At 51.8% G+C, this 25,696-nt stretch overlaps 11 protein-coding genes across 11 annotated transcripts; 5 read left to right on the top strand and 6 right to left on the bottom strand.

Annotated features, from left to right (window-relative positions):
- Nucleotides 1-490: 490 nt before the first annotated feature.
- Nucleotides 491-2,765, top strand: V8C40DRAFT_113894 (general substrate transporter). Its single transcript, XM_083210835.1, has 5 exons — nucleotides 491-1,174; nucleotides 1,237-1,340; nucleotides 1,401-1,489; nucleotides 1,572-1,977; nucleotides 2,047-2,765. The coding sequence occupies exons 1-5, from the start codon at nucleotides 703-705 to the stop codon at nucleotides 2,578-2,580; spliced, it is 1,605 nt and encodes a 534-aa protein (XP_083068707.1). The 5' UTR covers nucleotides 491-702; the 3' UTR covers nucleotides 2,581-2,765.
- V8C40DRAFT_256037 (transcription factor domain-containing protein) lies at nucleotides 2,642-5,107 on the bottom strand. The gene has a single exon (XM_083218189.1). The coding sequence runs from the start codon at nucleotides 4,745-4,747 to the stop codon at nucleotides 2,951-2,953; it is 1,797 nt and encodes a 598-aa protein (XP_083068706.1). The 5' UTR covers nucleotides 4,748-5,107; the 3' UTR covers nucleotides 2,642-2,950.
- A 338-nt stretch (nucleotides 5,108-5,445) lies between these two features.
- On the top strand, nucleotides 5,446-6,484 carry V8C40DRAFT_270100 (inositol monophosphatase family protein; the record flags this gene model as incomplete). Its single annotated transcript, XM_083220156.1, has 2 exons — nucleotides 5,446-5,593; nucleotides 5,667-6,484. 2 exons carry the CDS (start codon nucleotides 5,446-5,448, stop codon nucleotides 6,482-6,484), a joined length of 966 nt encoding a protein of 321 aa, XP_083068705.1.
- Nucleotides 6,485-6,537: 53 nt separating this feature from the next.
- Nucleotides 6,538-8,851, bottom strand: V8C40DRAFT_256035 (glycoside hydrolase superfamily). The gene is made up of 2 exons (XM_083218188.1): nucleotides 7,427-8,851; nucleotides 6,538-7,327 (listed from the first exon to the last, which is right to left on the bottom strand). The coding sequence occupies exons 1-2, from the start codon at nucleotides 8,459-8,461 to the stop codon at nucleotides 6,908-6,910; spliced, it is 1,455 nt and encodes a 484-aa protein (XP_083068704.1). The 5' UTR covers nucleotides 8,462-8,851; the 3' UTR covers nucleotides 6,538-6,907.
- Nucleotides 8,852-10,676: 1,825 nt separating this feature from the next.
- V8C40DRAFT_113822 (putative argininosuccinate lyase) lies at nucleotides 10,677-12,903 on the top strand. Its single transcript, XM_083210834.1, has 5 exons — nucleotides 10,677-11,063; nucleotides 11,143-11,360; nucleotides 11,451-11,644; nucleotides 11,713-12,121; nucleotides 12,176-12,903. The coding sequence occupies exons 1-5, from the start codon at nucleotides 11,006-11,008 to the stop codon at nucleotides 12,695-12,697; spliced, it is 1,401 nt and encodes a 466-aa protein (XP_083068703.1). The 5' UTR covers nucleotides 10,677-11,005; the 3' UTR covers nucleotides 12,698-12,903.
- V8C40DRAFT_256029 (Hamartin protein-domain-containing protein) lies at nucleotides 12,662-16,407 on the bottom strand. The gene is made up of 4 exons (XM_083218187.1): nucleotides 16,177-16,407; nucleotides 15,541-16,078; nucleotides 13,136-15,449; nucleotides 12,662-13,054 (listed from the first exon to the last, which is right to left on the bottom strand). The coding sequence occupies exons 1-4, from the start codon at nucleotides 16,188-16,190 to the stop codon at nucleotides 12,930-12,932; spliced, it is 2,991 nt and encodes a 996-aa protein (XP_083068702.1). The 5' UTR covers nucleotides 16,191-16,407; the 3' UTR covers nucleotides 12,662-12,929.
- Nucleotides 16,408-16,890: 483 nt separating this feature from the next.
- On the top strand, nucleotides 16,891-18,232 carry V8C40DRAFT_256021 (class I glutamine amidotransferase-like protein). Its single transcript, XM_083218186.1, has 3 exons — nucleotides 16,891-17,212; nucleotides 17,286-17,778; nucleotides 17,851-18,232. Exons 1-3 carry the CDS (start codon nucleotides 17,071-17,073, stop codon nucleotides 18,083-18,085), a joined length of 870 nt encoding a protein of 289 aa, XP_083068701.1. The 5' UTR covers nucleotides 16,891-17,070; the 3' UTR covers nucleotides 18,086-18,232.
- A 1,022-nt stretch (nucleotides 18,233-19,254) lies between these two features.
- V8C40DRAFT_256019 (uncharacterized protein) lies at nucleotides 19,255-21,631 on the top strand. The gene has a single exon (XM_083218185.1). It carries the CDS (start codon nucleotides 19,549-19,551, stop codon nucleotides 21,355-21,357), a length of 1,809 nt encoding a protein of 602 aa, XP_083068700.1. The 5' UTR covers nucleotides 19,255-19,548; the 3' UTR covers nucleotides 21,358-21,631.
- A 266-nt stretch (nucleotides 21,632-21,897) lies between these two features.
- V8C40DRAFT_113717 (carbamoyl-phosphate synthase (glutamine-hydrolyzing) CPA1) lies at nucleotides 21,898-23,802 on the bottom strand. The gene is made up of 4 exons (XM_083210832.1): nucleotides 23,780-23,802; nucleotides 23,586-23,598; nucleotides 23,226-23,526; nucleotides 21,898-23,146 (listed from the first exon to the last, which is right to left on the bottom strand). Exons 3-4 carry the CDS (start codon nucleotides 23,421-23,423, stop codon nucleotides 21,965-21,967), a joined length of 1,380 nt encoding a protein of 459 aa, XP_083068699.1. The 5' UTR covers nucleotides 23,424-23,526; nucleotides 23,586-23,598; nucleotides 23,780-23,802; the 3' UTR covers nucleotides 21,898-21,964.
- Nucleotides 23,536-24,500, bottom strand: V8C40DRAFT_113744 (uncharacterized protein). Its single transcript, XM_083210833.1, has 2 exons — nucleotides 23,780-24,500; nucleotides 23,536-23,598 (listed from the first exon to the last, which is right to left on the bottom strand). The coding sequence occupies exon 1, from the start codon at nucleotides 24,400-24,402 to the stop codon at nucleotides 23,809-23,811; it is 594 nt and encodes a 197-aa protein (XP_083068698.1). The 5' UTR covers nucleotides 24,403-24,500; the 3' UTR covers nucleotides 23,536-23,598; nucleotides 23,780-23,808.
- Nucleotides 24,501-24,523: 23 nt separating this feature from the next.
- V8C40DRAFT_256016 (electron transfer flavoprotein subunit beta/FixA family protein) lies at nucleotides 24,524-25,672 on the bottom strand. Its single transcript, XM_083218184.1, has 3 exons — nucleotides 25,563-25,672; nucleotides 24,844-25,486; nucleotides 24,524-24,744 (listed from the first exon to the last, which is right to left on the bottom strand). The coding sequence occupies exons 1-3, from the start codon at nucleotides 25,611-25,613 to the stop codon at nucleotides 24,662-24,664; spliced, it is 777 nt and encodes a 258-aa protein (XP_083068697.1). The 5' UTR covers nucleotides 25,614-25,672; the 3' UTR covers nucleotides 24,524-24,661.
- Nucleotides 25,673-25,696: the final 24 nt, after the last annotated feature.

The following is a 25,696-nucleotide window of genomic DNA, read 5'->3' as shown; positions in this document are numbered from 1 at the left end:
TTATCTAAAACCAACAAAAAAAACCCCACAAAAAAAAAAAAATAAAAAAAACCCCCCCCCCAAAACTCACTCTTAAAAAAAACCCCCCCCCCCCCCCCCCCAAGCGTGCTTCTTAGTCGTATCCTCTTTGGCCGCTCGGCACCAGATAAGCGCCTCGCCTGCAGATAAGCAAGACACCCTTCCAACAACTGCCTCAACTCGCCTCTTCGGCAATTATACCGAGCATCGTTTCTCTATTCTCCAGAATTATATGGATTTCCATGGTTTAAAGTACTGACGAGATTTAACACGCCGTCAGATCTGCCGCTGTGACTGGCTTGCTGAAGCACAGACTATTCAATTGGCATGGATTAGAGGCCGGGATTAGCATTGCTAGGGTCGCCGGTCTAGACTCTATTTCCCCAGGTTTTCTTTCTTACTTCGTGTCATTGAACGCTTGTTTTGGTGTTTTGGCACTACAGTGATTTGTACTACATTGTTTGTGTACATTGGGAGTTGAGAGGTATTAGACGAATTCTTATAAGAGGCGCTGAATGCCAATTGTAACAATGACAGCACAGCATCACAAGGACTCCAACTCTTCCTGAACCTTTGTCTCTATCTGCTCAATTGCAAAGATATAGGAGAGATAACCAGGAAGACTCAGTCTTAGCAATACTCCATTAGCAACTTGTCATACTCTTCCTCCTCCTCTCCATCACAATGGGCCGCCCATCTCAAGAAGAACCCCCCGTGGAAACCCTCAAACCCCAAGCCTACGACATCTCAGACGCCCAAGACGCCAACACCCAAGAACACGACCTGACCTTCTTCCAGGCCCTCTCCCTCTACCCAACCGGCGTCTTCTGGAGCATCGTCATGTCCACCGCCGTCGTCATGGAGGGTTACGACACCAAGCTCATCGGCACGCTCTTCGCCCAGCCAACCTTCCAAAGGGCCTTTGGCCAGGAGGTCAAGCCGGGCTCGTACCAGATCTCGGCCCCGTGGCAGACGGGCCTGAGCAATGGGTCGTCGGCGGGCCAGTTGCTGGGGCTCTTGTTGGCGGGTTATGTGAGCGAGAAGTTTGGGTTTCGCAAGACGATGCTTGCGGGCATGATGGGTGTTATTGGGCTCATTTTTATTACTTTTTTTGCTCCCAGTTTGGCTGTGCTCGAGGTTGGACAAGTCTTGTTCGGTAAGCAGCGTATTATTCCTGTTTGTTGGATTGAGTCAATTGCTCACTTATATGGCCACTAGGTATCCCTCTTGGACTGTTTCAAACAATCCCTGTTGTCTATGCTCTTGAAATATCGCCTCTTTGCCTACGTGCCTATCTCACCAACTATGTCAACTTCTGCTGGGTATGACCACTAATCATCCCAAGAAACATGTCAAAATATTCCAAGCTAACATCTCAAAAGGCCTTTGGTCAACTCATCGCCACCGGAATCCTCCGCGGCGTCCTCCCCATGACAACCCACTGGGCCTACAGAATCCCATTCGCAGTCCAGTAAATCAAACCCTTACCCCATCTCCATCTCCATCATCATCATCATCATCCAAACAAATTACTAACATTCTCCCCCATCTAGATGGGTCTGGCCCGTCATCCTCATCCCCGCCATCTTCCTCGCCCCCGAATCCCCCTGGTGGCTCGTCCGCAAAGGCCGCCTCCAAGACGCCAGAGCCGTCGTCAAGCGTCTCACGTCCGACAAGAACGTCAACTTTGACATTGACAAGAACATTGCCCTCATGGTCGTCACCACAGAGCACGAGCGCTCAATCAACGCCGAGACGACGTACCTCGCCTGCTTCCAGGGAACAAATCTTCGGCGAACACTCATTGTTATCGGCATTTATTGTATTCAGACGCTTAATGGTAACCCTCTTCGTGGATACTCGACGTATTTCTATCAACAGGCCGGTCTGCCCACCACGCAAGCCTTTAACATGACAATCGCAGGCTTTGCAGTCGCCATTGTCGGCGGCTTCTTTTCCGTAAGAACTACCCCCCTATCATGATACCCATACCGTAACTCTACTAACCCAGACGTGTGAAAACAACAGTGGGTTCTGCTCCCCCTCTTCGGCCGCCGCACAATCTACTTCTGGAGCCTCGTCCTCATGTTCATCATCATGATCCTCGTCGGTGCCCTCGGCGTCCCGCAATCCCGTTCCCCCACGCCCGCCTTCGCCTGGACAATCGGCTCCCTCCTCATCGTCTCTTCGTTCCTCTACAACTGCTCCATCGGACCCCTGACCAACACGCTCTGCTCCGAGATCCCTTCTTCCCTCCTCCGCAGCAAGTCTGTCGTTCTCGCTCGCTGGACATACGCTGTTACTACCATCATCGCCGGTGTTCTCACTCCCTACCAGCTCAACCCTACCGCTTGGAATTGGGGTGCTAAGACGGGTTTGTTTTGGGCTGGTGGTTGTCTTATTTCTATTATTTTCACTTACTTCTGCGTTCCTGAGCCCAAAGATCGGACGACGGCTGAGTTGGATATTCTGTTTGAGAGAAAAGTTTCGCCTCGACACTTTTCCAAGACGCCGGTTGATTTGACCGAGGCTATTTACGGCGATGACGAGAAGAAGATTTAAGTTGGTTCGACAGAAAAATAAGGATTGAATGATGGCAGAGCATGATGGGACATATATAAAACGGTGAATAGGTAGTGAATAAATCAATGATGATCCTTGAACTTCCTCTAAACAGAAACTATTTTCCGATCTCTGTATCAATTAGATAGTTGCGTGTATCAGTGCACATACCTAGGTACACAATGAATGATAAGTATTGAAAATAGCTACTATTCCTCTGTCCACCAACGCCTCCCACTTATGTTAAGTGCCCATTGGCCAGCTAAACACATAGATTTCGCATTCCGATATTTCCCATTAGCCCCGCAAACCGATATTTACACCCTGAAATTTCAAATTTGTAAAAAACCCATCACTCCATGCCACGTCCTCACAGAAACGGAGGTGGCACCCCAAAATACCACATACAGAAAAACTTGGACGTAACCCTCCTCTCCTTTCTCAGCTGTGCCTCTGACAGCTCTCTACCAAACGCAGCGAAAAAGTCGCTCCGGCAGATGGGATTCTTGATCCTCTCCAGCCGCTCCACAGCCCACTGATTCTCCTCTTTGTCCATGCATTCAATGGCGTATAAGAACAATGGACGGAGATAGCCCGTCTTCAAAACGCCTCCCTCCTGAGCATTCCAATCTCCGTCAACGATTTCTCGTAGATGGTGCATCGCTTGTCTGGACTCTGAAGATTTGGAAATGGGATCTCCTAAGACGCGACCGATTTCGATAAACTCGGCATGGTACGTCGCATTAGCCATTCCGACCAGTGCAATGATAGGGTCAGCAACCTTTGGCGCAAGGTGGGCACGCAGGTCCTCGGGGGTTTGGCGCTGAGTGGCACAGCGATTATCCCAGAGAGTGTGCAGTCGAGCACTGACGTATGCCATTTGTTCGACTACATCTTTTTGGTCCACGCCGGTGGTGCGTGAGCGGTGGTAATGGGTCATTTGCGCAATTTCACCAGAAATCATCTGAAGCCGGAAGTAAAAGTCAAATATCGGAGTGGTGAGCATCTCATATATATGTGTCGAAGTATCTGGAGGGTCGTTCAATGGCGCAGCAATGTTGGGCATGCTCTCGCCGCAACTGGAGAAAAGTTCATAAACATCTTCCGATACAAGTCCCGTACCTCCACCGCGAACTGTTGTTGTATGAAGTAACCTCAGCCAAGCCACAATTCTGATGGCAAGCGGGCTTGATGGGAGTTGGTCTTGCGTCCACGCCCTTAGCTTCGTGAAAAACATCTCACTTGGCTCTCTAAGAAGAGGAACCGTTTCGTAATACTGTACAATGTCGAATAAAGACAACAGAAACGCTGTGATCAAAACGACGTCGAAATCTTGGTTACTATCGGCCAAGAGCTCTTCGTATCTCGACCTGGCAGACTGATAGAGGTACATAGCCTTGGACAACGGCAGGCCATATATCTGCCCCTTGTAAAGCGTAGCAAGAGCTACAATCGCCTCGGCCACGGCATCATTGCTCATGCCAACTTCGGCAACTTGAGCCTTCATGCGCCGCCAATTGACGGCGTCAAAGGGAGCGATTGCGGGGCAGTCGACGCTCTCAACGAAGAATGACACTGACGGCTGCAAAGGTACCTCGCGAATAGCCAACACATCGATGGTGGTTGTGAGTTCTATATCACGAGATATCAATGTTGTTGGCGAAGCGGGCTCAAATTCAGCGTCGTCTGTAGTGCCAGATATGGCATCTTGCCGCAGCGCCTTCTCCAGACGGGTGGTAATATCAACAATGGAGCTATCAGGCGATTGAAACGGATTCGTTGCGGCGCCATCCGCAATGCTGAACTCGCCATCAAGCGGGATGCCCTGTAAAAATCCAATTTCCTTTCCTTCAGACAACGGACTTGGATACTGTTGCGAGGCCAGTTCCACCTCTACCGTCTGTCCCAACACCGGAGTAGTAGCAGTGATATCGGAAGATCCATCCGGTGTGAGCTGCTCCGGGGTCTGAGGTGCCGCACCGCTGGCCTGCTGATTCTTCCTCGGCTTATATACGCACCGCCGCTTAAGCCTCGTGCAATTGTGACAAACCGGCCGGAGCTCGTCACATTTGACTTTTCTCGACCGGCAGGTGAGGCAGCCGCTCCGGACTCGGCCCCGATAGGGTTGCTGCTGCGCTCCGGAGCTCCTTGGCTCTAGGGTCTGCATAATAGCGGATCCGGCTCCGATCCGGCCTCACGATGCATCTGAAGCGGGAGGAATCTCGGTGACTGGAATAGGTATGTAGGAAGGGGATAAAGCGAGGTTTGGATTACATACTGAAGTCCATCTCCGGCTTAGCAGAGGGAGAGATTGTAGCTGTATACAGGTATTGCTACCTGTGTAAGTACACAATCACGTGGGGCCGGGCATTTTGGGGAGGGGGCAATTGGGCAATTAGCCTGGTCAGCACTTGCCTGAAGCCATTCCGCACGTTCTGAGGAAGGAGGGGCCCCCGGTGAGACGGTGAGGGGAAGCTTCTCTGGGGGAAACGCGACTCAAAAACGTGCTTGATTTAGGCATTGCAACTTGCTAGCGAGGTCGAACGATTCCCACTGCCGTTTCGGGCAAGAATGGCGCCTTATCTCTAGCCGATGACGGGGCTTATCTGCTGCCGACGAACCTTGATGGCCTCACTTACACGGCTGAATGTTAATGTAAGATTCATCCAAAAGACAACTTTTGTGTAAAAACAAAATGTTCATTATTCTGGAGACTATACCAATCTATATGTGAGCAACACTCAAGATGGCCAAAATGGAGTCCACTCGAAATGTGTATATGATGCTCAAAACACGCTCCTTTACTCCCTCTCCTCGTCCCTGTTCTCTTCTTCAAACGCAGGATTCAAGGCCAATCGATCCAAAATGGAGTCCACTACAAGCTCAAATAGTAACCTGACATTACAAGACCTTCAAACTCTCCGCAACCGCCTCATAGCCATTGCCAAAAAAGCCGGCACCATCATCCTCTCCGCCAACCCAACGCCCCTCACAACCTCCTCCAAGAAAAACAGTCCGTCCTCTCACCATCCATCTTCCCCTTTTGTAAAACATCACTAACCCATACAATCATCTGTTTTTCACAGCCGCCGACATCGTCACCCAAACAGACAAAGCAGTCGAATCCCTCATCCGCACAAACCTCGCCTCCCACTACCCTTCCTTCGCCTTCATCGGCGAAGAGACGTACCATCCCGGCCAGACCATCACCGACGTCCCAACCTTCATCGTCGACCCCATCGACGGCACATCCAACTTCGTCCACGGCTTCCCCGACGTCGCCGTCTCCATCGCCCTCGTTGTTGACAAAGTTCCCACTGTAGGCGTCGTATACAATCCCTTTCATGACGAGCTCTGGTCCGCCATCAAAGGCCACGGCGCATATCACACCACACAAGCCAGCAACATCATCAACACCACCACTGCCAACAACAATGGCATCTCAAGCTTTGAAAATACAAAGCAGCTCTCCCCCAAGTCTCCCCTCTTAGGCCTCTCCCCCGCCTGCATCGCCATCGAATTCGGCTCAGACCGCCAAGGCCCCAACTTCGCCCTCAACCTCAAAGTCTTCACCGCCCTCCTCCGCACCACCTCCGAAGGCGGCCGCTTCGTAAACTCCCTGCGCTGCTCCGGCTCCGCCGCCATCGCAATCTGCCGCGTCGCCGCCGGCCAGCAGGACGCCTTCTGGGAGTGCGGCTCCTGGGCCTGGGACGTCGCCGCCGCCTGGTGCGTCCTCGTCGAGGCTGGCGGTGTCATGGTCGATGGGCATCCCGGAGGGTGGAATCCTCGCGTTGATAATCGGAGGTATCTCGCTGTGAGGCCGGCGATGGTAGGGCAGAGGGAGTTTGTGGAGGAGTTTTGGGATGTGATTGGCGATGACCGCTCGACGTATGGGCCTCCTTGATACCTGTGTTCTACTCTCATAGTCGTGGTAGTCCCTTATGTGCAAATATTCAATTATATAAATAATATCGTCATATATTTCAGTCCTAATGTTTATATCATCCATCATAAAAGGAGCGTGTTCATTCATCCTTGTGATCCGTTAACCCCCTTTGTCCAAAAATCCAATGCCCTTCATTAAGCAGTCTATAGGATATCATCCAAACAAGACATGCAAGGCAATAAAAGAAACCAAACAACCATTCTACCGAGGACTCTCTAGGTAGATGTACCCAAAAGGCATCAAAACTCATTAAAGACATCATTTCTTCCACAATATATGTACCTCCTCAAGACCAATTTCATCGGCACTCTTTTGCTCTTAATGCATCAAAAGAGTCCATATTTTACACCGATAAAGTCAAACTTTTTTGCTTCTGTCTTTTTACAGAGCAAAAGCGGCGACAGCAATAGCGGCAGCGGCAGCTCCGAAAGAGCTCAGCTTGTTGCCGTTGCTTCCAGGAACGTTAGTCGAGGAAGCAGTAGCGCTTGATCCAGGACCAGTAGGAGAGCCACCAGTACCAGTGGTCACAGTGACGTTAGAACTGGGGAAGGGGACAGAAGTAGTCAAAGTGGTAGCAGGAGCGGAAGTGACCGGAGCACCGCCAGTGGGCTGCTGCTCAGAAGCAGAGCTCTGAGAGCCCGAGGAACCAGTAGTCTGAGCCTCCGAGGTCGTGGTCTGCTGCTCTTCCGAGCTGGTAGACTGCGGTGGGGGAACAGCAGTAGTCGTCGACTGAGAGCCAGAGTCGGTGGTGGTGGTCTGAGAGTCGGAGCTAGTAGACTGAGAGTCGGAGCTGGTAGAAGACTGAGGCTCTGAGTTAGTAGTTGAAGAGACAGGGGTGGTGGAGCTGGAGCTGGAGCTGGAGCTGGACTCGGAGGTGGGAGTGGTAGCGGGAGTAGTAACCTTGGTGGACGAAGCAGCAGCGGAAGAAGTAGCGGGCTTGCTGGAGGCGGCAGAAGACGAAGCCGGGTTGCCTGGGTTGGTATCGACGTTCTTGCAAGAAAGATCGAACAGAGGTGTCTCGGTGAGCGTGCTGCCGATGAGGCCAAAGCTAGGGTTGGGAGCGTCGGGAGCGGCATCCTGGAGAGTGTACCACCAGACGTTGGTCTTGCCAAAGTTGGGGCAGCCAACCTGCTCCCAGTAGCTACGAGCGTTGGCCGTAGAGGCAATGGCAGCGCCGGAGCTCACGCCGTTGACGGGCCAGCCGGTCTCGGTGACCCAGACCTCCTTGCCGGGGCCGGCGTTCTGGATCTTCTGCAGAGCGGCCTCGTACAGGGACTTGGCGTTGGAAATGCTGTTGGCATTGGTGTTCTCATAGTAAGGGTAAGTGTCCATGCCGAGCCAGTCGACGGCATCGACGACGGGCTTGTTCGAGTCCAGCACCCAGGCGTTCCAGGTATCGACGTGGCCGATGGGGACATCAGACAAGCAAGAGCCCTTGATGGTGTCGCGGACCTGGTTGATGTAGTTAACCAGAGTTCCAGGCTGAGCTCCAGGGCCGGCGTTGGAGGCAACACCAGTAGGAGTGATTCGGTACAGATCCTCGCTACCAATGGAGATACCAGCAACAAGGCCGTCGAGCTTGCCGCAGTACTGGCTAATGGTGGCCTTGAGAGCAGCAATCTCGTTGGCAAAGGCAGCATCGCCGCCAGACGCCCACAGGCCAAAGAGCAGGCTGGTCTTTGTGTTGATAGCAGCGGGAATAGCAGAAATGGGCGAGTTGGGAGTGCCACCCTGGATCATGGTATACAGACGAGCACTGGTGAAGGCGCCATCAGTGCCATCGAGACCAGCAGCGGTCTTGAACTCGGCCTCGAAGTCAGTCTGGGCCTTGGGCGCACCGTTGGTAAAGGTCGAGCCGTAGTTGAAGCCCTGGTAAGCGGCGTTGACGGCCGAAATGGCCGTAGCCAGAGTGAGAAGAGTGGATGAAGAAGGCATTTTTCTTTTCCTCAAATCCAGTAAAATATCTAAAGTCGATATTATATGCTTCCTGATTCCTCTATATACGGCGGGAGATCCGGATTAAAACGAGACGGAAACCCGGAGTTTTGAGGTGGCGATATCAGGTGTCGTCGGTTCCAAAAAAGCGAACGAGATGGAAGCCGAGGCAGAAACAAGCGAATGTCCTTGCAAGAATATAGCTTGACGATGTTACTCGGTGCTATATCACAGGTCAAAAGCGAAGGGACGAGGTCAGCAGCCACGAGGGGATGGAGAGACCAAGAAACAACGAAGGATGAGATGGTATAAGAAGAAAGAAAAAGAGCGGGAAAGAAAAAAGAAAAGAAAAAAAGGAGAAGCCAGCCTTGAAAAGGAAAGCCAGAGAACAACGTCAGCCGGCGGGAGAGCGGAGTTGACTGGAGTTGGGATACGAGATTCTGGCGTGGATGCCGAAAAAAGCAAGGCACCGATGCACAAATGCACCCACTCCAGCTGGCACCACACAACGTTGCCACACCACCGCCTCTTGTTTCTTTTTCAACTTTTCTTCTTTCGTCAGCTTGTCTCCGTCTTTGTGTGGTGCTCCATTGCTCCATTGCTCGATTTTTCTCAAAAGCCTACGTACGTCGATCGTCTCTAGTTGCTCTAAATCAAGCCACAGGGGTTCAAGCGTCACAGATTTCTTTTTTCTTTTTTCTCTTCTTCTTTCTTTCTCTCTCTCTGGCTCCTTTTTTATAATTATTTTTATAATTATTATTACATCAACACCTTCTCTTTCCAATCCAGGATACGTCATCATCGCCAACAACAAGAGGTTTCTAATCGCTTGCAAACTTGGGAGAATCACAAGCACAAGCAGTGACAACAGGATGGAGACTAACTCGAATAGTTAGTGTCTCCATGCAGGTACGGCTAACAAAAGCCTGTGGCCCCCGAGCCTTTCAACTTTTTCTTTGTGCGTTAGCGGGAGCCACAGCGCGGGATTCCGAAGAGCCGGAAGGATGGTAATGTAGCGAAGACAGTATGTACAAACATGAGAATTCCAACGTTTACAGCCTTTGTCGAGAGTGGTTTGTGTTTACTTGATAGTAGTACATAGTCAAATAGTATAGATGCCAGCGATTTTAGGTGGCCATGCAGCTTGTTTGGTGCTGGCGGCTAAATGGGATACGATGCTTGACTGCCCTTTTGGTGAACACGAGGTCACGAGGGGGGATTTGTATGGAGTACTGAGGCCTGCGGTGGTTGGTCTTTCGGGTTATTTTTCTCTGCTAGTTGAGCTGAGTGGCCTTGTGATGACAGCGAAAATGTGAGTTGTGCTGTGCCTAGAGAATAAACTATTATGCTTGGTGTTCGCTGTGTTTGGGATACTCGTACACACAAGACGGCATCTTGCATCTGAGACGGGCGAGAGACATTGTCGTACAGGCATCTGTCAGTGAGTGTTAGCGCCCACGAGTGAACCGGGGGGATGCCGGGCAGCCGCTGTGGCGTTTTTTGTTTGGGCGGTGCTATTTTCTCTCTTTTTTGCAGGGGATCGAGAGAGATGACGTGGTGGGTGAATTTAGGTGTCACGCTGTTGGTATCGTATTGATCCCTGGCGGCCTCGTTCCATCGACGATCTACAGCATCGACGATGGGTCATGACATGATTGCTATGGCATGGACAATGACGTCGTTTTCGCCATTGCGTCTTGGCAGAGTATGGCATGAGCTGAATCCAGTACTAGGCCAACTGCAGAGAGGCATTTTCTTCTCTTGTGTGGTCTTCGTCTTCTTCCCTCTTCCGTGGGCCGCTCCACCGCGACCAGCAAACCGGCTTGCTCCATCCTCAATGGGTTTCCACTGCTTCGGTGGGCCGAGTTACGGCCGTTGCCAATGAGTTGCAGCTATGGCTGGAGCATTACAGACAATAAACTTGCAGAGCGAGCACCTTAGCATACCCTGTAGCTTGTACGCGTGGAGTGTTTTTGTGTGCTAATCATTTCTCCAGTCTCGGTTTCTTTGCAGGCCACTTGCCAGGAGACCTTGATCGGAACGGGATGAACTTGATCAATCTGGGCGGCCCTGATCAAATGAGCTGAGCTTTGTTCCTCTAGGCCAATTTTCCAGTAGCATCAGGCCTTGTTATCTTAGTTCAAAGGTACTGCTAATGATAACATATACATGTATATCAGATAGGAACCCAAAGCGGTTTGCAAAGAAAAGAGGGAATCGACAAATAACCAACACACAAAAGCAAACGATCCGCACACGCTCATCACTGTAAACTCATCTAATATAGTGTGCTCTTATTCTCATATTCATTTTCGGTCTATTTTCTCTTTGACACGTCACGTGAGCAGCAAGGGTTAGATGCTTTGACTTACCTAATACTGCTGGCCGGTCTCGGCCCCTCCATAGCTTCGGCCCCTCCAAAGTTTTCCCGTATGACTATTGCACCCCTCCACGCCAATTGACTGTATATCGATATCTTGGAAGCTTGGAAGCGCGTAGCAACTTCAACCGGCATACCTACGATATTCAATAAACGTGATCATCATGGCAGCTCCTGGCAATGCGCCCAGCGAGGGCATGCTCTGGGGTGGACGATTCACTGGTTCGTCATGCCATTGGCGGGGCAATTGAAAAGCTCCCGAGTTCCATGTATGTATGCTAACCTCGCGGGTCAATCACAGGCGGCATCGATCCCCTCATGCATCAATACAATGCTAGCATTTCCTACGATTCGCGCCTCTTCAAGGAAGATATTCTCGGAAGCATCGCCTTTGCCCGTGCCAATGCAAAGTCTGGCATCATTTCCAACGACGATTTTGTTGAAATCGAGCGGGGTTTACATGAGGTCCTGAAAGAGTGGGAGGGAGGTCACTTTGTTATCAAGTCTAATGATGAGGATGTGAGTAAGATACTACTATGTTTCACCCCTTCTAGGTTAACTACTTGACCAATTCATGATTATAGCTAACACAATAGATCCAACATCTAGATTCATACCGCCAACGAGCGTCGACTTGGCGAAATCATTGGCAAGAATATTGCCGGCAAATTACATACAGGTCGCAGCCGAAACGAGCAGGTGGTCTGCGATATGCGTATGTGGTTGCGAGAACGGATTCGTGAGATTGACAGCCAGCTTGTTGCCTTGGTCCAGGTCATTACCAGCCGTGCTGAGTCTGAAATGTACGTCAGCTTAATAACAACACTCCTTTAACCAAGCGAGCGTATCCCTTCTGACACTCTTATTCTAGCGACTACCTTATGCCTGGGTATACACACCTACAACGTGCCCAGCCCATCAGGTTCTCCCAATGGTTGATGTCATTTGGCTTCGCCTTTATGAATGATGTTGAGCGACTCCGAGAGACTCTGAAGAGGGTGAACAAGAGCCCTCTTGGTTGTGGTGCTCTTGCTGGCAATGTCTTTAACATTGACCGCGAGATGATGGCTGAAGAGCTTGGTTTCGACGGTATCCTCTGGAACTCCATGAATGCTGTTTCTGATCGAGACTTCGTGACTGAATTCCTTCAATGGGGCAGTCTATTCATGCAACATATTTCGCGGTGGGCCGAGGATCTCATCATCTACAGTACCCAAGAATTTGGCTTCATCTATATTGCCGACGCCTACTCGACAGGCTCATCGCTGATGCCACAAAAGGTTTGAAGAAATCCACATACTATTATGGTTTCTTTGCTAACAAAATCATGCTAGCACAACCCAGACGGTCTCGAGTTATTACGAGGCAAGGCCGGCCGAGCTTTTGGCCACATGAGCGGGTTTATGATGACCCAAAAAGGATTGCCGAGCACATACAACAAAGACCTACAGGAGAGTTGGGAACCCATGCTGGATCACGTCAAAACTATCTCCGATAGTATACAGATTGCAAACGGTATCCTTTCCACACTCACCATTCGGCCAGAGCGCATGCTGGCTGCGTTGGACCCCTTTATGCTTGCTACAGATGTAGCTGAGCGACTTACAAAACTCGGCGTGCCCTTCCGCGAGACACATCATATCGCTGGACGATGTGTAGCAAAGAGCGAGGAGCTGGGCATCCCGATGAACGAGCTTACGCTCGAGCAACTAAAGGCTATCGATAGCCGATTCCCGGATGATATCAAGGAGATATTCAAGTATGAGTCAAGTGTTGAAGCGAAATCGGCCAGGGGCGGCACCAGCCGATCAAGTATTCTAGAGCAGATCAAGGTCCTTAGGGCCATGTTAGGTTAAGAGTTAATTACTTGCGCAGGGAACGCAGTGCCTCTAACCCATACTGATAACATCAGCTCCCAAATACATGTACACTCCATGCCACTACTCCTATATAATCTGTGCCGGTTTCTATCGTATAATCGCGAATGGGTAATCGCCCCTGCAGATATGCATACAACCATCCCTTACTTCAACCAGAGAAAAAGATCAACATCTAGTGCCATAGTCGTATACTCAAATGCCAATTACCTCAACTACTGCCAACAAATCCCCGTATACCCCTTAGGCCCAACGTTTTCTTCTCCTTCTTGGGCTTCCCAGACTCGTCCTTGGCCTTGTCTTTGCTATCCCTACGAATCATGCTCTGGAGTCCACCTGTGTGCGTGTGTTGTTAGCGCTGTCAATCATCAAATATGCATGCGTACATGAGTTACGCGATCAATATATCAAACTTACTGCCAAAATAACTCCTTTCTGGGCTCATCGACAAATTAGCCGACGACGACTGTCCATCCGTCCCGCCTGTACCTGCAGAGCTAGTCGGTTGCAGTGGCTGCAGCACAGATGATGTAGGAGTCCCCGGGTTTGATGCGGGAGACGCCGTGATATTGTACCCTGCTCCTTCAGCTGCTTCCGTCGTTGAGAGAAGTTGAAGGGGCCTTGATTTCATCGGCATTGGCCCCGTAGATGACGACATGTGATCCTCCTCTCCTTCCGCAATGCTAGACTTTTCCGTAGTAGTTGATGCTTCTAATTGCATGTCGAGAAGAGACGACTGCAGCATCGTGTATTTGCGCGTCAGCAGGCTATACTGCTTCTGCATCTCGGCCTGCTTGGCCCGGCTCGCCGCCAGAGCGCTCTCAACTGCAATGTTCACCGTCACCGCGGGCCTGTTTCGTTCCTCGCGAGCTTCTGAAAGCTGTGTCTGAAGCGTTGCCACCTGGGATTGGAAAAGTTTCTTCGTTCGCTGCACCTCCGCGTCCGAAGCCGTCAACTGCAGCTTGAGCGTTTCTAGTTGATTCTGCGCATCCTCAGCTGCGTTGGTCGCTGCCATTCGTTCAACCTCCCTCGCCTGATAGTCCCTTTCCGAAAGCGATAGTCGTTCGACTTCTGCCTTGAGCCGGTCAATCTCTGCGCCGTGTATCTCAATCGACTGCATGTTTTGCTTTGCGTTCAGCTCCTTCACTTCGGCGTCGCATACAAGCTTGCGTAGCTTCTCACACTCCCGCAGGCTCTCCTCGAGTTCTTTCCGAACCGACTCAATCTCCGCCTGCATCTTCTTCGACTCTTCACGCAGATTTTTCAGCTTGTTTGCAAGGTCTGCTTCCCATTTCTTCGCCATAGCCCTGCTTTTTTCTGACTCCTTGCGGACTTGCATCTCAGCCATCTTGGCCTCTTCGTAGCGGCTCTTGAGGTTTCGGTTCATCATGATAAGATTCTGCATTTCCGCCTCGGTGGCGGCCTCCGCCATTTGCCTTCGCCTGAGCTCGCCGATATGGGCCATGTGTTGCTGCTTAAGATATCTCTCAAAGCTGAGGTCATTTTGCAACAAGATGAGTTGTCTTTGCAGGTGGGCAATCTGCGCATTGCTACTTTCTCCGGCGGATACAGGCGTATGAGTCTGCGGTGGCAGAGTCATCATCGTCGAGGGCCTATCCACTACAGACTCCTGGTGGCTTAGAGCAAGAGATGGTACGCTGTCGTTTGCCAAAGATTGGTGAAGACTGCTCTTGATTACCTTGTTTGACCTAATAAGATCTTGAAGCTGGGTATGGGAGGCCGACTGGAGCAATTGAGTGCCAGAAGGGCTGTCCACGCCAAACATTTCCTTGTTTCGTGCAGCTTCCCCAGAATCTCTCGCCGAATGGTGACTAGATTGAGAGCCTCGCCGCATCAATGTCGATGGTGTGCGGTCGCTGGTGACGGACTCTGTTGCCGACATATGAGTGTTCCTCCACGAATTCACCTTGGTCACTGAGCTGCTCAGCAATCCAGGGTCTGACCTGACTTGGCTCAACTCGTCGTTGAGAACCTGGCCCGAAGAGTCGGGCAGATGTAACAGTTCGTGGTCGCCAAACATTTGGGATTCTGGTGCAACACACAGCGCCATGCATTCGGCCACGACTTCGGCGGCTTCGCTCTTGATCCACCGCCCAAAATCCGTCTTTTCCGTTTCGATGGTGAGTGTGTAAAAGTTGGGGTGAAGTACATGGCATCTCCTGAATTGTTCTGACTGATGTCGAATCTCCGTCGGCTGTACCTCGATTTCGTCCGCACCAGACACGTTGGCATGGCGCATATATCTTTGGGGCTTGCGAATGTAGTCCATGAAATTAATAGGATAGAGACCGTATAGAATCGTGTAGTAGTTGGATAGGTGTGATATGTTGGTGTCTTCCGTCTCCGGGTCGTATGCAAAGACCTCCCACCGGCTTGCCTGTTCGGAATCGTGAAAGGGCGACTCCATGGTTCCCGCTCTCTCCTTTTCCCAGAATAGTAGCCTGGTATAGATGTTAAAGAGAGTAGGCAAGTGTGGCACGAGAGAGCTAGGCATGTGAGGCAGTAGCATGATGAGTGCGGTCAGCGCAGCCGAAATGACCGTAGTTGACGTATCTTGCTGAAGGCATGTTAAGAGATCGGTAAATAATGGAGTTTGAGCCACTTGATGTAGATGAGGCGGCTGTGATTGGATAAATGAACAGAAGAAATTCAGACTGGCTTTTCTAAACTTTTTCTTGACAAGGTAGCCGTCCAACGAAGAGAAGAATTCCTGGATTCTTATTAGTTCTAGCGATCTTGAAAAGAACAAAAAGAGTCCAGAAGAGATGGAAAGACGGCAGTGAGCGTATGGCTATACATACCTTTGGTCGCTTCTTCCCAAATTGCCCCAGCGCATCGCTTATCATCTTTTCGCTGTGCTCTGACGGCTGGTAGCCCTCAAAGCGGGCAGGGTGAAACTCGTCCATCCATATCTCAAATAATCGATCGATGAGGGGGTTCGTCGCCGAGTCCTTGCCGATGCCATCGTGGTAGTCGTCAGAAATGGTGACAATCTCGTTGAGTATCTCCATGGCCTCGGCGACAACGTTCTTGTCGAATCCCGTCTTGTCGAGAATGCCCTTGCAGGCGTCCAACCACACCAGTATTCGCTCGGGAGTCCGCAGCACGGTAAATAGCCGGCGCAAGATGCTCAACCAGGCGCCAGCCGCGGCAGTGTTGCCCCGAACATTCTTATCAAAGATGAGCAGCAGCTCCTCCTGCAGCCGATCAGACGCAGCCTCGTCATACTTCTCGCGCCTCCGCAGGTAGCCAGCGATTGTTTCGGTGAGATCGTCGGGAAGGGGCACGGTTGGTTCAACGATGAAGTCCTTGATGGCTTTGGACAGCTCCTTGAGGGATCTACCAACGGTGGGGTCAGTCTCAATCAATCCGAGGGGCAGAACCAGTCACCCCGCACAAACCAGGACCCGTTGATGGACGATCAACGATCAACTTACATTGTAGAAGCCATCACGGCAGGATTTGCATCGGGCCACAGCTGAGGCCACCGTGGCCACCGCGAGGATCGTAGATGCTTCCGGCAGGTCTCTCGAGAGCAGTTACAGAAGCAGCAGATGCGCTACAAGCTTCGATATGGCTCGAAATCAGGGACCTCGCGTTTTTGGAGATGGTGTTGCGCGCTGGAGTTGGTGAGGTTTAGCCGGATGGAGAACAAGCTTTGAGAGGGCGGAGAGCTGCAAGCTGCGGATTTGCAGCAGGAAACGGAGATGCGCTAGACCCGGATGCGGCCTACGGTACAGTTGAGGTTCTCGGTACTCAAGGGATCCAGCGGGCTCCAGCCATTGCGGGGTAACAGAGACCACTTGAGCCGTTGGCCGCTAGTGCTGCAAGCCCCGGGCACCCACCCGATCATCAGGTTGGTGGGCAAGTGGACTGACTGATGGGCTCAGCAAAGGTCCTACGTAACGGACTGGAACGTCGCATACACTCGCCATATCCATGCCACACTCAGCCAAGTCAGCATATGTACACAATGCCCTGGTGAAGCCCTTAAGCTCTGAGGCACAAGCTGCTTCGACCAATTGAATCGTATCGCGTGATCTCCTCCCTTGAGCCCCTCCTCGCCTCCCCCTCTCTTGGAGCTACGGCCCTATTTCTTCTGCTCCTCGAACTTTGGTTTTTTACTCTTTCTTCCTTCTTTTTCCTCCTCATCCAACTTGATTATACCCTCAAAACATCCCAATTGAAAGCGTCAAAGACGTCTACCTCCTCTTCATCCATCACTTCGCATCATACGTTGTCGGCTTACACTTCCAAGCCGTCAATTCCACCTGAATCACTCACACTCTTCTTGTTTCCCCCCCAACACATAAAATCCCCCGCATTTCAAGATGGCTGCGAATAAGACTTCAGCTATTGCTGACCAAGAACCCATCGATGTCCTCTTTGCTCTGCATCCCAAGTTCGATATGCTTGACTTTGCAGGGCCATTGGCTACTTTCTGCCAAGCCCAGCATGACTTTGGCGATGATTGTACGTACATGTTGCTGTGAGCCTGTCAAGGTTGGGCCCAAATGCTAACCAGCTTCCCCCGCATCTCAAACAGCCACCAAAGCATTTGAAGTGACTCTTGCCGGCAGTGAGCCCCAGGTTCTCTCCGCCCAGGGCCCCATTGTGCAGTCCCAGATCACCTTCCGAGAGGCTCATGATCGCCTCGATGAGTTTGACGTTCTCGTCATCCTCGGCGGAAACACCGATGAGATCATCCAGAAGGAGCTTGAACCTCTTGGCCTCATCACCGCCTTTTCCGACCTTCAGAAGAAGGATCCGGCCAGAGAACGAACCCTCCTGTCCATCTGCACCGGTTCACACCTGCTTGCCCGCGAGGGTATCCTCTGTGGCCTCTCTGCCACTACTCACTCCGACTACTTTACCAAATTTGAGAACCTCTGCAGCGATGCTGCTACCCGACTCTTGACTGAGCGCACCGACGTCATCGAAGATGCCCGATATGTCGTCAACAACCTTCGCTTTGAGCTTGGCGAAGATGAAAGCCCATACACACGCCGCGCGTCCGATGCTGGACGACCTCACGGCCGGTAAGTCGTTACACTAGTGTGATCCTGCATCTACGAATGGACTTGTTTGCTAATAATGTCGTTCTACAACAGCAAGGGAAGCATCTCCTTCAAGGAGTCCAACACACGTCGTGAGTCAATCGTCAGACGTGCAGCGATGCGCCTCGGTGGTCTTCGAGTGATCACCGCGGGGGGCCAGAGCGCTGGCATAGATGCATCTTTGTATCTTGTCAGCGCCCTGGTGGATGATAAGTGTGCGGAAGAGGTGGCCAGGCTCCTGCAGTGGACTTGGAACAAGGGAGTCGTCGTCGACGGCCTCGACGTGTAAACGGCAACAATACAGGCGCCATATAATTGCCAGCGGAAGCTTGGCTGTGTAGTAAATCTTGCGGGTCGATGTTATAGCATCCGCCGTGTTCATTGAAGAACTAGCTGTAGTATTAGGAAACGAATGGAATGAATCTGGAACTCTTCATATTTTTATTTATTTTTACTTTTGTAGCCTCTTCCCTCTGCATCGCTGTCATCGTCACCACCTGTATCTTATCTCATATGCCTCTATTTCATGAGCTGCCCCAGCACTCACAAGAGAAGCAAAGCAGAGCAAACACTCAAACGTCAAACAAAGCGGGGACAAGCTTTTGCCCCTACTCCGGAGTAATACTTTGAGAAACCCCACTTTGGCTCACCTCGAGCCGGGTCTCGATGAATTTTAGCCAGCGATGCACCGGTATTGATTGAGTTGAAGCGGGGAACCTTGCTAGGCTTGCATTTTGGTTGACGCGGATCGGATCCTGGTGGGAATCCATGCTCTCCTTTTCCCTTAGTAAGTACCTATATGCAAGTACGAGTATACTTTTCGCAGCGGTTTTTGTCATCTTCTTGCTTCACGTCATTGGGATCCGCCCAAGAGCCAAACTCAATTGCCAGGCAAGCAAACACCTAACCTGGACTGCATGAGACCAGTCATGATGCTGCAGTTTCTGATGAAGTCAGTGGTCCTGCAAGAATAGAAGCAGCAGCAGCAAGTACCAACTGAACTCGTCGTAAATGACATGTAGGTAGTCTGTACTTTGGGTACCAGGTAACAAAAGGTAGACGCAGTACAAGTGCCTGTGTCGAGGCCCAAAGGCCAAACTAAACAAATGCGGACATGGCAGTGTCGCTCGCAGCGAGTGGTCACGAGGGGATGCAGCGTCCAACCAGCCAGAGCTTCAAGCTACATACTGCTAAGACAAAAACTGAAAACTGCCTGCATGAAATGGACTACCGAGGTGCTACAGTCCGTTATGCAGCTATGCGCCTAATACAAAACCTTGACGTCTTGTGTAGACTCAAAACACAAAGTACAAATGGAAGTGAAATGGAAGTGGCATGGACACGCGCTAAACCGGAGTGGGAATACCCAAAAAATGCAGCTGAACTGGAGCCCTGCAGGGGCAGCGCATCGAGCTTCACAAGCATTTGACCGTCCAACGCTTTTCGCGACGCGCCTGGCAGCTTTTCTCCCTCAACCGACGGCGAGAAAAAGCAGCTTTTCCAACTCGCATCTGCCTTCACAACTGCATTTTATCTCGTCGCATAAGACTTTTATTTCTATCCACATCTTCTATTTGGCCCTAGTCAGCTTTGTCATCGCGCATTACCGCATCCAACAGCTCCGCCGCCTGCCGCAATCGCCCCCTTTCGCCCAAGCATCTGAAAAGAAACCAAACAAGAAACGGCCGCGCTTCTACTCCTTTTCGAGCCGCCGACAGTAGGTGCCGCAGTGCATCTACTAAATACATCACCATGGTCGACTGGTCGGGACTCAAAGTCGTCGACCTCAAAGCAGAGCTCAAAAGTCGCGGTCTGCCCTATGCTGGCCTCAAAGCAGAGCTAGTTGCGCGACTGGAGGCTGCCGACAAAGAGGCAGCGCAGGAGGGAGGCGAGAACCCACCAGAAGAGCCCATTGAACCGGCAGCTGTTGAAGAAGATAATGTCGAAGCCGCACAGCCCTCTCCTGCGAGGGAACCTACTCCAGCGGTCGAGCAAACGGCCGATGACGGCCAGGAAGCCAAGCCTGCGCAGCCAACCGAGGATCGCATTGCGTCTCCAGCTCCAGCTCCAGTTGAGCCTGAGCCAGCCAAGCCTGAGATAACCGAGCCAATTGTCGAGAACCCCCCTGAAGCCCCAGAAGGCGATGCTGGCCAGGGTGGTGAGGCGGTAGTTGACAGTCACCCGCCAGCTGGCAAAGAGGAGCCCCTTGAACGAACTGCTTCTCCCGCGCCCAAAGAACCCACACAAGAATCCACACAAGAGCCCTCGCAGGTTCCCACCGCAGAGGCTTCTATCGAACCGACGCCGGAAGCTCAGAAGCGCAAGCGACGTTCGCACAGCCCGCTTCCCACCGAAGAAGACATTGCACAAAAACGTGCACGCGTCGATGACACCACGCACGAGGATGATGCTCCCGTCGCAGACAAACCGAACGAGGCGGATATTGAAATGACGAGTGCTGCGCACGAAGAAGAGCCCTCTGCCATGGAAGACGTTCAGCCCGTCGAGACGGAGAGGAGCGTGGAGCCGGCGCAGCACTTCCCTACTACCTCAATCTACATTAGCAATCTGATGCGCCCATTGCGCCCCGATGATCTGCAGAACCATCTCGTCAGCCTTGCTGCCACGAATGATTCTGACGCCGCAAAGGACCCCATTGCCAGATTTTACCTGGATCAAATCCGTACTCATGCCTTTGTCGCCTTTGACTCGGTGGCCACCGCCCAACGAGTTCGCAAAGCACTGCACGACACCGTCTGGCCAAATGAGAGCAATCGTAAGGCGTTGTCAGTAGACTTTATTCCCTCAGAAAAAGTCGACGAATGGATCGAGATGGAAGAGGCTGGCGGTAGACGGTCGTCGATTCGTTGGCAGGTGGTTTATACAGATGGACCTGATGTCCAAGCCTCGTTGGTGGAGTCTACATTTGCGTCGAGAGGAGGACAGCCAGAACCGCCTGCTTCTGCTAGACCCCCGCTGCCTCAGTTTGGGCCTGGAAGTTCCAATGCTATGCCCATTGGTCCTCGGGCGCAACGTGGCCGCGACCAGTATCGTGAGGATGAGGGAGAGGGGGATCGCTCCCGAGGAAGGGATGTTGAGGGTGACCGCAGCCGACAGTGGGATTCCGAGACGATGCGCCCGCCACCTACCGGGCCACGAGGCAGGCGAGCAGGTCCGCGATCTACCGCCAGCTCTTTGGACCATGTTGTTGAAAGGACCAAGGCCCGTCCTCACATTCCATATCAGGCGGTATCAGAGAGTGTCGCTCGGCGCCGTCTGGACAACATATCAGTCTACAGCAATGAGGACCCGAGTCCTGGTTTCAACTCCAACCGCTACTCCTTCGAAGGCGGCGACAACTTCGTAGATCGCGGCAGAGAGATCTTCGAAGGCATTCGACCTCCTCATCGTGAAGCTGAACGCCGTGCCGGACGTGGAAGCGGTCCTCGGCAGCGCAGAGGAACACCGCCTTTCCGGTCCCGAGGCGACCGATATGTTCCCAGCGGTCCAGGCCCCAGCCGACGCGCTGGTGGTGGGTATCCTACGAGTAGCTGGGACTAGAACGTTCAGGCTACGGGTTATCGTGCTGTATGACGTGGGAAAGACGGGGATAATGGAATTTATCAAATCTTGACGGCGTTTAAAGGGGGAGGGGATTAATATAAAGGGTTATAATAATAGGGTGGCAACACGGAGGTTTTTTTACGAGGGAAGATGGATGGATATGATGTTTTTGCGATATTTGGCCCCCTTGGGGCTTTTGCATTGGATCCCTTTTCGAGGATCTATATGCGTGTATGAATTAATGTAGGATACCTATGTATAAACATGTATGAGTCTTGTTTATGTTGAGATGGTCTATACGTCTCGGTGACATCTGTTTACTTTATTCATTTTCTGCTCAGAGGACTTGTGTCAATTCCAACTCTACAGCGAGCCAAGCATTTTTTGAGATCTCACTCGCTTCATCTATTACTGGATGGGCCTCAAGAAACAGTCACAAGCGATATTTGTTTGTAAGTGATATCAAGTAATTGTAATTCTTTTTAGTTATAAATAGAATTAAAGCCAAAACCATGAAACAATCTGAAGTTTCCCATTACTTTAAAACGCCCGAAATGACAACCCCTCGAGATCCAAATCGACTGCCCCAAACTTCAGCATTGCTCTAAGCAAGGCCGACAAGAGGAACAGGCTCGACACCAACACGCTCCTTGCTCAGGACATCAAGGATGTACTGAGAAGGTCGGTTGTCCTTGTAGACTTGCTGGGCGCTCTTGGCAGCGCGGACGTTCTCGAGGTACTTCTCAAACAGGTACGAGCTGTCCATGGGGCCGCCCTTGGCCTCGGGGTGGAACTGGGTCGAGAAGATGGGGCGGGTGCGGTGCATCATTCCCTCGTTGCTGCCGTCGTTGAGGTTGACAAAGTACTCCTTGAAGTCGTTGGGCAGGGTGCTAGAGTCGACGGCGTATCCGTGGTTCTGGCTGGTGATGTGGCACTGGCCGGTGGTCAAGTCGAGGGCGGGGATGTTGTGGGCTCGGTTGCCGTACTTCATCTTGATGGTCTTGGCGCCGACGGCCATGGCTAGGAGCTGGTGGCCGAGACAGATGCCCATGATGGGGACGTTGGAGGTCTCCATCAGGCGGGCGAGGTTGTAGACGGTCTCCTGGCAGTGGATTGGGTCACCGGGGCCGTTGGAGATGAAGACTCCGTCAAAGTGCTGGGCGACCTTGTGGATCGGGTAGTTGTAGGGGAAGACGGTGAGCGAGGCGCCTCGGCTGACCAAGCTGCGGAGGATGTTCTCCTTGACACCGCAGTCGATGAGGGCGATGTGGAGGTCAGCACCGGGGGACTCAACCACGAAGGGAGCCTTGGTACTGACGCGCTTGACCAGGTTGATCTGGCCGGGGTCGACGAAGCTCTCGTCCTCATCAGCATCGTACTCATCGCCAATGGAGATCCTAGCGAGGGAAGAACCCTGCTCTCGGAGGTGGGTGACAATGGCTCGGGTATCGACACCAGAGATAGCGGGGACGCCCTCACGGGCACACCACTCGCTCAGACTCTCGACAGCAGTCCAGTGGCTGTAGTTGAGGGCGACATCGGAGACGACAACACCGGCACACTGGATGTGGGGAGACTCAAAGTACTTGAGGAGGTTGTACTCGTCGCGTTCGTTGGACGGAACGCCATAGTTGCCAATCAGGGGCTGGGTGAAGACGAGAATCTGGCCACGGTAGGAGGGGTCCGTCATGGACTCGGGGTAGCCAACCAGAGACGTGGTAAAGACGGCTTCGCCAGAGATGTTAGCATTGGCGCCGAAGGCTTTGCCGCGGAAGAGGGGGCCATCCTGTTGAGACAATCATGTTAGTACATGGTTTATATGGACGATGTATATGTTGTGAAAGAACAGATATGGCGCATCTTACTCGAATGGTGAATGTAGCGGGCACAGATCCAGCAGGCTGAGTTGCCAATGGCTGCGCGAAAGGCATGTTCCTGCCCTTGCTGCCATTGGCAAGTGTCTGGCTAGACGAGAATCGGGTCTGGAAAGCCACTCGGCGAGAGGCGCTCGTGGCAGAGCCAGCCGCTCGTTGGGCGAAATTAGCCGCCAGCTTGGAGAACATGGCAGCGGCGAGTTCGGATTAGGTTCGGTGTTTGGTTTTCTTTGGTAAATGACTGGTGGTGGGAGGCAGATATTTTAAGCTGACAAGGCCCTCCACAGGTGGTCTATTGTGAAGCTTGTTGTTAGTTTACATCATGAGGGGGTGAGTCATGGTAGCACCAACCAGAGAGATAGTCCTGTAAAACACACGATATTAGCATTTTGAAAGCAATTGATGCAGAAGTTTATGAAATAAGCAAACGAGGGCTCTTCCAAAGCTGCCCAATGTGGGGGAGAATGGAGTTGTATGTAAAAGGGCACGTGGGGAGCCGTAGGTGTATATCACAGCACACAAGAGATGAAAAAAGAGTCACATACCTGAGAAGTGAATTCCGACGGGCGCCCGTTCATAAGGGCGGATTGAGAAACGGCAGGTCGAAGATATATAAACGAGGCACAAGGCACTCTAGATGGTAGATTGGATTGAGATGATGCGTTGTTTTGCACAAGGTGCGATTGGACTGTTGACTCTTCTGACAGATGGTGAAAAGAAGAAAGAAAAAAGAGAGAAGAGAAAAAAGAGGAGAGGGAAAAAAGGGTGCATCGGAGGGGTCAGATAATAGTTTAGTGCCATCGACTTTTTTTTTTTCCAGCGCAATGATGAATTTGGAGCAAGAGATTAATTGCTGGCCAATGGTTGGCTGGATTGGCCGGGTTTGGCGTGTTAGTGCCACCTTGACAAGTGCGGCTTGACCTGTTTGGGCGAGCTCTGGGGCGCCGATATCGTTGTGGCTCGTGTGCCCTATTATGACAATGCAGTCATTGAAATTGGGGGCGGGATTTGCGGGAGAAGAAGAGATGAGATGAGATTGGAGATGCAGAAGGGCGCGGGATGTTGTAGCATGGTCTGGATGATAGGGCGTGAGGTACATGGATGGTTGTATACATGCATATGCGAACAACTGCTGTGAAGCCATTGGATCTGAATTGCGGCATGACATACTAGAGACGGATAGATTGATGATGGCGGGGCAGATTGGAACAACACAGAAGCATTGATTCAGTGTGCAGTCAATTGCAGTGCATTTCGATAGAGAATAGACTTGACTTGAGTGACTTCAGTTTTCCAAGATTAGGAGACGTCAGATTGATATATCATTTCATGTGTAATAATAGTCTACCATAGGCGTAAATGCAACGTCGAGTTCGTAACCAGCCGTGGAGGTATACCAAATCTACAATGTACGCATTTCCCCCCTTTTACAGAGCGCCCAACTCCTTCAGCTTGCCAATCAGTCCATCGACATCCTCAACCTTGCCGCCTCCCTGTCTCTGCGGTGGCTCTGTTCATCACACATCAATTAGCCTCATATCATCCAACGTATTACATCAATACTTGGGGGAGGAAAACACAGCCATATAGAAACTGTATCTCAACGTACCTGTAACCTTCAACACCTTCAGCCTCTTGTCATTCGTCAATCCATAGTCCTCAAGCGTCTTCTTATCCAGCTTCTTCTTCTTTGCCTTCATAATATTAGGCAACGTAGCGTACCGCGGCGTGTTCAACCGCAAATCCGTCGTAATCACCATCGGCAACTTCGCCCTCACAGTCTCCACGCCACCATCAATCTCCTTCGTCACCGTCACAGAGTCGTTTGCTCCAAACTCAATCTTGCTCGCCTGCGTCGCCTGCGGCCAGTTGAGCAAGCCCGCCAGCATCTGCCCAGTCTGCCCCGCGTCGTCGTCGATGCTCTGCTTGCCCAGGATCACCAGGTTGCTCTTCTGCTCCTCCACAGACTTCTTCAGCAGCTTGGCCACCGTCAGCGGCTCCAGCTCATCGCCGTCCTTGATCTCCACGTGGATGCCCCGGTCCGCGCCCATGGCCATGGCCGTTCGCAGAATCTCCTGCGCCTTGGGCGGGCCCGCCGAGAAGGCGCAGATGTCCTCGACGCCGCCGGGCGCGCGCTTCTTTTCGCGGATTCGCACAGACTCCTCGACCGAGAGGTCGTCGAACGGGTTCATCGAGTGCTTGACGCCGGCCGTCTCCACGCCCGTCTGGGCCTTGTTGACTCGCGGCTTGACCTGTTTCGCCATTCTTGGTCAATTGACATGCTCCTCACTCCTCACAGCGAACAATGGAAGCCTGGGTTCTTCTTACAGCATAGTCAATGACCCGCTTCACGGGGACGAGAATCCGCAGGGCAGACATTGTGGTTTCTGGATGTTTGTTGGGTTGGATGTGACCAGAATGAGGGACGTTCCCGATCTCGACATACGAGTATGAAATAGCCG

This window comes from Trichoderma camerunense (genome assembly GCF_050948025.1).
Source record: "Trichoderma camerunense strain CBS 138272 chromosome Unknown V8C40scaffold_21, whole genome shotgun sequence".
Lineage (NCBI taxonomy): Eukaryota > Fungi > Ascomycota > Sordariomycetes > Hypocreales > Hypocreaceae > Trichoderma > Trichoderma camerunense.
This window is presented reverse-complemented; position numbering and strand designations above follow the sequence as displayed.

What these genes read in the sequence shown, in the direction of transcription:
- V8C40DRAFT_113744 (XM_083210833.1), bottom strand. Translation starts at nt 24,402, where the DNA reads ATGTCATGCCGCAATTCAGATCCAATGGCTTCACAGCAGTTGTTCGCA.
- V8C40DRAFT_256021 (XM_083218186.1), top strand. Translation starts at nt 17,071, where the DNA reads ATGGCTGCGAATAAGACTTCAGCTATTGCTGACCAAGAACCCATCGAT. An exon ending in GCATGACTTTGGCGATGATT is followed by an intron (nt 17,213 to 17,285) that starts GTACGTACATGT and finishes CATCTCAAACAG; the next exon opens with CCACCAAAGCATTTGAAGTG. An exon ending in GCTGGACGACCTCACGGCCG is followed by an intron (nt 17,779 to 17,850) that starts GTAAGTCGTTAC and finishes GTTCTACAACAG; the next exon opens with CAAGGGAAGCATCTCCTTCA.
- V8C40DRAFT_256035 (XM_083218188.1), bottom strand. Translation starts at nt 8,461, where the DNA reads ATGCCTTCTTCATCCACTCTTCTCACTCTGGCTACGGCCATTTCGGCC. An exon ending in CTGCTGCTTCGTCCACCAAG is followed by an intron (nt 7,328 to 7,426) that starts GTTACTACTCCC and finishes TCAGAGCCTCAG; the next exon opens with TCTTCTACCAGCTCCGACTC.
- V8C40DRAFT_256037 (XM_083218189.1), bottom strand. Translation starts at nt 4,747, where the DNA reads ATGCAGACCCTAGAGCCAAGGAGCTCCGGAGCGCAGCAGCAACCCTAT.
- V8C40DRAFT_113822 (XM_083210834.1), top strand. Translation starts at nt 11,006, where the DNA reads ATGGCAGCTCCTGGCAATGCGCCCAGCGAGGGCATGCTCTGGGGTGGA. An exon ending in CTGGGGTGGACGATTCACTG is followed by an intron (nt 11,064 to 11,142) that starts GTTCGTCATGCC and finishes GGTCAATCACAG; the next exon opens with GCGGCATCGATCCCCTCATG. An exon ending in CATCGCTGATGCCACAAAAG is followed by an intron (nt 12,122 to 12,175) that starts GTTTGAAGAAAT and finishes AAATCATGCTAG; the next exon opens with CACAACCCAGACGGTCTCGA.
- V8C40DRAFT_113894 (XM_083210835.1), top strand. Translation starts at nt 703, where the DNA reads ATGGGCCGCCCATCTCAAGAAGAACCCCCCGTGGAAACCCTCAAACCC. An exon ending in GGTTGGACAAGTCTTGTTCG is followed by an intron (nt 1,175 to 1,236) that starts GTAAGCAGCGTA and finishes TATGGCCACTAG; the next exon opens with GTATCCCTCTTGGACTGTTT. An exon ending in TTGTCGGCGGCTTCTTTTCC is followed by an intron (nt 1,978 to 2,046) that starts GTAAGAACTACC and finishes TGAAAACAACAG; the next exon opens with TGGGTTCTGCTCCCCCTCTT.
- V8C40DRAFT_113717 (XM_083210832.1), bottom strand. Translation starts at nt 23,423, where the DNA reads ATGTTCTCCAAGCTGGCGGCTAATTTCGCCCAACGAGCGGCTGGCTCT. An exon ending in CCGCTACATTCACCATTCGA is followed by an intron (nt 23,147 to 23,225) that starts GTAAGATGCGCC and finishes TTGTCTCAACAG; the next exon opens with GATGGCCCCCTCTTCCGCGG.
- V8C40DRAFT_256029 (XM_083218187.1), bottom strand. An exon ending in TTGGGAAGAAGCGACCAAAG is followed by an intron (nt 15,450 to 15,540) that starts GTATGTATAGCC and finishes ATAAGAATCCAG; the next exon opens with GAATTCTTCTCTTCGTTGGA. An exon ending in AGAAAGGAGTTATTTTGGCA is followed by an intron (nt 13,055 to 13,135) that starts GTAAGTTTGATA and finishes ACACGCACACAG; the next exon opens with GTGGACTCCAGAGCATGATT.
- V8C40DRAFT_256016 (XM_083218184.1), bottom strand. Translation starts at nt 25,613, where the DNA reads ATGTCTGCCCTGCGGATTCTCGTCCCCGTGAAGCGGGTCATTGACTAT. An exon ending in AGCGGGTCATTGACTATGCT is followed by an intron (nt 25,487 to 25,562) that starts GTAAGAAGAACC and finishes ATGGCGAAACAG; the next exon opens with GTCAAGCCGCGAGTCAACAA. An exon ending in GAAGGTGTTGAAGGTTACAG is followed by an intron (nt 24,745 to 24,843) that starts GTACGTTGAGAT and finishes TGTGATGAACAG; the next exon opens with AGCCACCGCAGAGACAGGGA.
- V8C40DRAFT_256019 (XM_083218185.1), top strand. Translation starts at nt 19,549, where the DNA reads ATGGTCGACTGGTCGGGACTCAAAGTCGTCGACCTCAAAGCAGAGCTC.